The sequence below is a fragment of the Nothobranchius furzeri genome, chromosome 6, assembly GCF_043380555.1.
Source record: "Nothobranchius furzeri strain GRZ-AD chromosome 6, NfurGRZ-RIMD1, whole genome shotgun sequence".
NCBI classification, from domain to species: Eukaryota; Metazoa; Chordata; class Actinopteri; order Cyprinodontiformes; family Nothobranchiidae; genus Nothobranchius; species Nothobranchius furzeri.
Genome location: NC_091746.1, coordinates 29281698 through 29289425, shown reverse-complemented (window position 1 = coordinate 29289425; position 7728 = coordinate 29281698). Strand labels below are relative to the sequence as shown.

Sequence of the window (7728 nt, the reverse complement as noted above, 5' to 3'; positions counted from 1 at the left end):
ATCCTACGTGAAAATGAATGTAGAAAATCAGTTTGAAAACAGTTTATGATCACTGACGGAGGGAAGGACAGGCTCCGCCTCCCGTCGCCTGGGCATGCAGGGCACAACGACTGCTACAGAACACGTGACTGTACAGTTTCTTAAGAAGGTGTACTTCACCGTACTTAAGTTATTTCCAAAACTATGACGTCACACTAAGGTTGCTGATCCTGGAACAGTTGCAGGCAGCAGCCAATCAGAAGGGGCATCCTTCCTTCCTGTACAGTGAACCAATGGGAGGGTCAGAATCCAGGGTTTCCCCCAGAAAATGTTAAGCCTGGCGGATTAGCCGGGGGTGGGGGGGGGTCGTGCGCTCCGTCCTGTGGCGCTCCTCCGTGGGGGGGGGGGGGGGGGGGGGGGGGTCTGCACACGTTCCGCTGCTGTTTCTCACCAGAATCAGCTGATGGAGGGCTCTAGTTTCGTTGCGCCGTTCGTGTCAGCGGACACGGTAGGGTCGGGGAGGTGGGCGGGGCATGAGCCAGGCTTATAAAGCGCCGGGGGAAACCCTGGAATCTATTTACAGACACAAGCATGCTTCATCTGGTCGATCCAACAAGGGCACCCTATTAGGGAGGGGACGTGCTGTGTTGTGGGAGGAGCCTACAGGTCTCTCCTGATGAACCAGATCTCGTTGCGGCGCCGCGGTGCTCCTGGATGGTTGTATGACGCCACCATGTAGCGGTCATGATGTAAGTGGTCCCTGTGGTCCAGGAGGTCCCACAGCAGGCGGATCTGACGGTTCACCGTCTCCTCTGTGGTCATCCCGAAGAATGTCCTGCAGCAGGTAGCGTGAATAAGCTTGATCTAAAAAACCTGGAGAATAACAACCAGTCTAGTTTCAGACAAAGTCCTCACCTTGCAACCACCCTGAACGGCTCCCTGTAGACCACACGGACGTCCGGGTCGGAGGACTGAGGGGGATTGCTCTGAAACTCAGCTGGAAGGAAGAACGCCATCTCCACGTCTCTCTGAAACGTCTCGTCGTCCATCACCTGCACGCTGCTGACCACAGGTACAGTCATGTCCAGGTATCTGCCTGCCAATGACCAATAAGAAGTTCTGGAGTCATGATGCTATGATGTCACCTGGTGCTAATTCGGCCATGTTTGTTGGGAGCAGCTGCAGTCTCACCTGAAGAGTTTTCTTTGCAGATGAAGCGCATCAGCTTCATGAAAGCCATGGAGATGCTCTGCTCATACAGATTTTCTCCTCGGATCACACAAGCCCACGATCCGGCTGGGTAGAGCCGCTCCTCGTATTGAACCTCCCCCATCTGAACTCCGAGGACACACATTACAGAACTCAGCTGGATAAGCGCTAGCGCAGAGGCCTCGTTTATAAAGCTTGTTTACGCACAACCGTCTCAGAGTTGCATAAATCACTTTCTATGAAACGTAATTTAATAAGCAAAAAGTGTGCGTAGCTGGGCGTATGCAGTCTTTTATAGGGCTGAAAATTACTTTGCGTTAGTAAACGCTCTCGCTGAGGCTTTTACCTTCTCATGGCGGGAGATGAGGATGAAGGGGAGGGGCTCCCTGTGCTGGTTGTTCCGGGTCATTTCCTGGATAGGGCCGGTCATTTCTGGAACCACATGACGGCTGTAAGAATTAGCTTTTGTAGGTGGAGCATAACTGTCTGGCCCCGCCCATTACCTTCTGGAACTGACACCTGATGCGTGGTTGCCACTGTTTGCCAGTGATTAAGGAGGCGTCTTCCTTCCTCCTCATCCATTGGCTCAGGGTTATCGCTGATGTCATCATCCAGCTGCTCATCGTCCAACCCCTCGAGATCTTCCAGAGAGATAAGAGCCATGACTAAAGGTGAGCTCAGCTAGGGGGTGGGGCTTTTCCAGTACCTAAACAGATAGAGGTGCATTAAAGTTGGTCATCTGTTGGGTGGATTCATACTTTATCAACAATTCCTGTTACACACACTCACACACACACACACTGCGGCATCATAATATACCAGCTAATGTCATAGTGTACCTCAGGGTTTCTCAACAGGGGCTGTAGCGCCCCCCAGTGGGCGTTCAGACTATATAAGGGGTGCTGAGATGCTAATGGTGGGCGCTAGCGATACAGGACGTTCATAACAGACAATGGCTCAGAATAAAAAGGAGTGTTCCTTCCCTCAGGAATCCACAACTCCCCATGTGCCTGCTTTGTGAACAAGTTTTTTTAAACGAAGCAATGAAACCCTCCCGGCTTAAGGAGCACTTGTCCAAAATACATCCCGACAAAGCTTCAAAGGAACCGAACTATTTTCAGGTAATTAAAGACTCTAAAGGGCCTTTTCCACCGCCCAAACTGGCATGGACTGGGAAGGATCGTTTAGCTGAAAAAGGTTGAGAAACCCTGGTGTACCTCTTAGCCAATAGCGATGGCGGGTTTAGATTTAAATGTAGTGCAGAGTTTTTACCTGAAGATGGCGCAACACTGACAGTTTTAGGCAGAATGTTTAAATTCTAACTAAGATGCATTAATGTGCCTAATTATTAACCACACTGTCTACAGCATGATTAGACACTCGTTTAGATAGTTTATCAGTAAATAAGTTGATTTGGGGATAACTGTTGTTGTCTTTGTTCTTGTTTCTGTTTGTAGCGTGTGATTATGTGTACTTCTCTGTTATCGTGCTGCCTTCAGGAACCTGGCCACTCCTGCTAATGAAATTTGATCTTTATGAGGTTTAATGAAGTTAAATGACGGACTAATAATACATGTATACAGAGATAGAGCAGCTCCTCTTTCGGAGCTCTGATTGGTTAATAGTCCTTTGCCTTCTGGCGTCACTGACAGATACTTTATTTTGAAAAGCTCATTTTAATCTGGAGACTTTTATTTGCTAAAAAGCAATAAAAGAGATTCTTATCCATTCAGAAAACCCAGCCGAGTCAACTCAACAATAATAAATACAGCCCTCTGGAACCGGTTCGGGTTAGACAGAACCAGGCTGGATCCGGGACGGAAAGGAGGTCACACCCCTAGCGCGGACTCGGATCCGACAAAACCTGGTCCAGACCCGATCCAGACACACAGAAAGAACGCCTTTTTAGTCAGGACGAGTGAACGGGCCCGGTCCAAATCGCTTGGTTCGGAACCTGAGCGGGTTTAATAACGCCATTAGCTCGGGTATTTTACCGGAACCGTTTCGGGCGGGACCACTGCGTGCTCTTACCGGGTTCTGGTCGCACCTGTTCGTTAGGTGAGTTCGGAGCTTCGAGCTTTACAACAAACTCGCTTCTTCTTCGTTGCTTCCGGTGCCGGTGGTGTGAGATGCGACGGTGCGCCAGGGGGCGCCGTTTCTCCTAAACACCGGTGTCGTGCCAAAACCATGGGTCGGGAGCGCGCGCCAGCTCGAGACTGCGGACTTCTTGTTTTGTGTCAAATATTCTATTTTAGTTTAGTGAAACGAGCTTCAGCTTGTGGTGACAACAGAAAGATACACGTTTGTTGTTATCACGTGGTCTCTCACGTGACTCTCACGTGCCCCACAGAGGATTTGGTCTGTGCAGAAACTCCATTCATGTGATTTCTAACACTCAATAAACCACATTAACATTTAAACATCTCCATGTTTGTATCCGTATTTGCCATAAAAACATTGTTAGCTATGATTGCTGCTCATCAGTTAAGGTGTGTCAGCTGGACACACAGAAATACACTTCATTACTGCTGCATCCAAACAGCTTTACTTTATTCTAGTAAAACACATTTATGTGTGCATTCAAACCCGTTTTATAACTGCTGGCCATCACAGGCACACACCGGAACCACTGATTTTTGGGACAGAACCACATCTAGAATTTGGTCTGGTTCACTAGGCTAGCATTTTAGTTAAAATTTTAATTTTCTGCCTAAAACTGTCAGTGTTGTGCCGTTGTCAGGTTAAAACTCTGCACTGCATTTGAATTTAAATCTGCCATCGCTATTGGCTAAGAGGTACCCTAGAACGTGAGCTGGTACCATATGATGTCACAATTCAATTCAAGTTTATTTATAAAGCGCCAAATCATAACAAGAGTCTCAAGTCACTTCACATAATAAACATTCCAATTCAGGTCAGGTCATTAAGCCAATCAGAAATAATGTTTCATATATAAGGAACCCAGCAAACTGCATCAAGTCACTGACTAGTGTCAGTGACTATACAGCAGTTCTCATACTAAACAAGCATTTAGCGACAGTGGAGAGGAAAACTCCCTTTTAACAGGAAGAAACCTCCAGAGGATCCTGGCTCAGTATAAGCAGCCATCCTCCACGACTCACTGGGGATGGAGAAGACAGAGCAGACGCACGCACACACAAACACACGCGCACGCACCAAGCACACCGTGATTGCTTAGTGAATATTCAATTTGGTGAGAGATAAACTTTATTGTATTTATCCTAGTGGATCTATAATTAAACAGGTAAACTAGTAGTAGCACGTTCAAAGTCAAGGAAACAAAAAGTTTTTATCAGGAGAGGGAGAATGTTTAAGTGGTTAGCAGCAGTGTGCTAGTCGATGGCCCCCTCCATGAGGCCACCACAGCTCAGCAGAACATCATTGTAGCTTCTTCTGGGGAGAAAAACACTTAGAGAGGAAATAAAGTTAACAGCTGAAATAGCAGAAAATAATACAGTTAAAGAGCAGACTGTAGAAGAAAGTAGTCGAGTGTGGAAATTGGTCAGTGTGTGAGCCTGTGTGTGTGTGTGTGTGTGTGTGTGTATTTGTTAGTGGCTCCGACCTCTCGGTCTGCTAGGCAACAACATTTGCTGCATTTTTCAAACAGGAAGTGGGAGTTGAGTAATACTCTGGTAGGGGGTGACTTGCTCTTTAACCATTTAATATGTTGTCTTGGATCAGGAAAACTGCCCTGGTCTAGTAGCAGCTCAGCAACAAAACCCAAGGCGCTGCAGCAGGAGAACATCTAGCGCTAGAGGACTCAACATCAATGACTTACTTGGTGCAGAGATATCAGGAGCAGTACGCGGATTCTGAATGGTTCTAATCTAAACTCGACTAGAAAAACACCCAACAGATTAAACAGAAAACTCCATTCTCACCACCAGAGTCTGACAGGACAAAGTTCCTGGATCTGGAATGTGTGATTGGTTTCAGTGGAGCTGTGATAAGAGCTAGGCGGCGTGGATCTGAAGACCTCACACTTTGCAGATCAGTCCTTCAACTCAACATGTGAATAACTGCTGAAACTTTGCATTGTTCAAAAAAGATGACCCAGGTTTTCAGTGTAAATCCTCCGAAGGGGTCCTAGTCTGGGGTCAGAGGTCGTTCAGCAGCAGCAGGAGGACTGGATGTGAGCTCAGGACAATCGCTGCAAATGTCAGCCCAGCATTCTCCAACCTCCCGGCTGAGAGCTTTTTCCTCAGCATTAGTAAATAAGTGCTGAACTGCTGTGTGCTTAAATTTTCATTCCCCCCCCCCCCCCCCCCCCCAAGAGCAGCATGAATTATTCAGCCAGCGCTGAGGTCGACGCTGCAGAGCTCAGCACTCCGTTCAGAATCACAGCAAACACTGCAGGAACAGCCGCTTTCTGAAGGTTCTCAAAGGGTTCCATCAAAGTCCTCGTCACATGGTCGAACAGAAAAAAACAGAAGGCTAATGGCTTCCACTTGGTTGGATGATTATTTTTTAACCTTTATTTAAAACCTGCGATCAGTCGGTCTTTGGTAAATGAAGCTGTAGCGCAGGCTGCTAAAGTAGAGTCAACGTTCTTGGAAAAAGCTGTTCAAGCAAAGGTTTGGGAAAAAATGTAAAGGTCCAACGTTCTTTCTTAAGCCCCCCCAGTGTCACAAAATCCGATGGCCACAGAAGATGGTAAAACACCGGACAGAGTGAAAACGGTCAAACACCCATGGAAACATCATGTTCTCTTACCTTTTCGGCTCGTTGTCGGCACCTTCTTTCTGCACCCGTGCTACGTTTGTTGAATGACACTGAATCACAGCTTTTAACTGCACCTGATAAAAGGACCCGGGTTATCGGAGTGCATCACGCTGTATCTCTGTGCTCTGTAAACTCACAGATTTAATTACTGGATGCCTGTTGTTTACAAGTCTCTCCTTGTCTGACCCCTTCTGTGTGTTTACATCACGATGAAAACCACCCTGGTCTGTATTCTAGTGCTGTCCAAATGCAGAACCAAACAGAATTAGAATACATTTATTTTCTTCCGTCTTATTGGAATAACCTTCAGAAGGAATTAAATATTACTAATCTGATTTCAATTCAATTGGGTCAATTCAAAACACTGAAGAAATGACTTTCTGGGCAAAAGGAACGCTTTACTCACTGGACCACCCTAACCTAACCTGTTATGATTAAAGATTTTGTAACGTTTTTTTCTTTGGATACTGTCAGACAACCATTAAAACATACCGTTCTCTTACTCTTTGGAGCAAATTTTGGTACCTTGTCTCTCATAATGAAATGCACCAGACTCTAAATAGGGCGTATAAAAGAAATCCTTAACCCTCGCACTGTCTGACAGGGGTGAGGAGGAGTGAGCACCACCTCACCCCTGCCACGTGGACCTCAAGGGATAAACCATCAACCCTGCTCAGTGGTCAACTTTCCTCGCGGGGTCACCCATGAAGACAGTGGGAGGGTTAGACGAAACACAAACACAACAGAACATTCCTTTCATTAGACAGACGGTGGACTGGTGTCTCTACTGGCCCAAATATTGGCTTCTTCTGTGAATACCAACTCTGTGTGGCATGATTTGCTTTGGTGCGGTTTTGGTGTCATCCTTGTTCTGTTAGATCTCAGTTCAGCTTTTGATCCAGTAGACCCCAATAATCTGTTCCAGGGGGTTGAATACGATGGGAGCAGCTTTAAAAGGGTTTAAGTCCTATTTTTCGGATGTATTCCAGTTTGTTCACGTTTTTAAAGAACCTACTTCCATCTTGAGTCAGGCATGCTTACTACATAAATGTTTCCATTAGATCAGTTTATTAGACATTGCTGGTTAAATTTCCATGCTGATGATACTCAGTTTTATGCATACATGAAACCTGTGTTAAAGACACAAAGGCCTGGCTCACGCTTAACTTTCTATTTTTGAATTGCGACCAGACAGTTTGTGATCTTTGAATCTCCACGCAGTAGTTTAATTGGACTGCCACTGACTGTTTAGACTCTACAAACTTTAAAGAAAGAGAAGATGAAGGCAGCCCGGGTGTTACCATGGCAACAGGGACATGTGAGGGTGGAGAATCATTAGGAGGTCAGATGTTGGAGTCGATATAGTAACTACTCTGAGATCGGCCGATGTTCACGTCAACATATGGGTGTCAAGAGCTGACTGGCTGGCTGAAACTGATTCAAATTGAGTGAAAATAAATTACTAACTGTTTAAACTAAAACTAACTGTCTGACTGACTGAAATCTTCTGATAGACTCAATCTGAGTGACAAGAGCTACAAGACTGTCACGACAGAGCGGAAAGACTTTACTCTTACCATGTCTTAGAAAGATGAATGAGAATCCTCACCACCTACAACTGACTGAAACACTCCCAAACCTGATATTCTGATTGAAATGGAAAAACTGTAACTAACTCATTAAAACCGTCATCCAACCAGCACTATGTAAAACAGCAGGTTGGATGACTGTTTTACGTAGTGCTGTTGGATGCCTGTTTTACGTAGTGCTGGTTGGATGACTGTTTTACGTAGTGCT

At 46.0% G+C, this 7728-nt stretch overlaps 1 protein-coding gene across 2 annotated transcripts; it reads right to left on the bottom strand.

Annotated features, from left to right (window-relative positions):
* Positions 1-472: 472 nt before the first annotated feature.
* soul4 (heme-binding protein soul4) lies at positions 473-6055 on the bottom strand. Of its 2 annotated transcripts, none has more exons than XM_054743871.2 (6): positions 5923-6055; positions 1692-1894; positions 1535-1620; positions 1171-1312; positions 895-1075; positions 473-814 (listed from the first exon to the last, which is right to left on the bottom strand). In XM_054743871.2, the coding sequence occupies exons 2-6, from the start codon at positions 1849-1851 to the stop codon at positions 640-642; spliced, it is 744 nt and encodes a 247-aa protein (XP_054599846.2). In that variant the 5' UTR covers positions 1852-1894; positions 5923-6055; the 3' UTR covers positions 473-639. The 2 variants fall into 2 exon arrangements, with proteins under 2 accessions (XP_054599846.2, XP_015827865.3); XM_015972379.3 differs by lacking the exon at positions 5923-6055 and adding an exon at positions 3220-3342.
* Positions 6056-7728: the final 1673 nt, after the last annotated feature.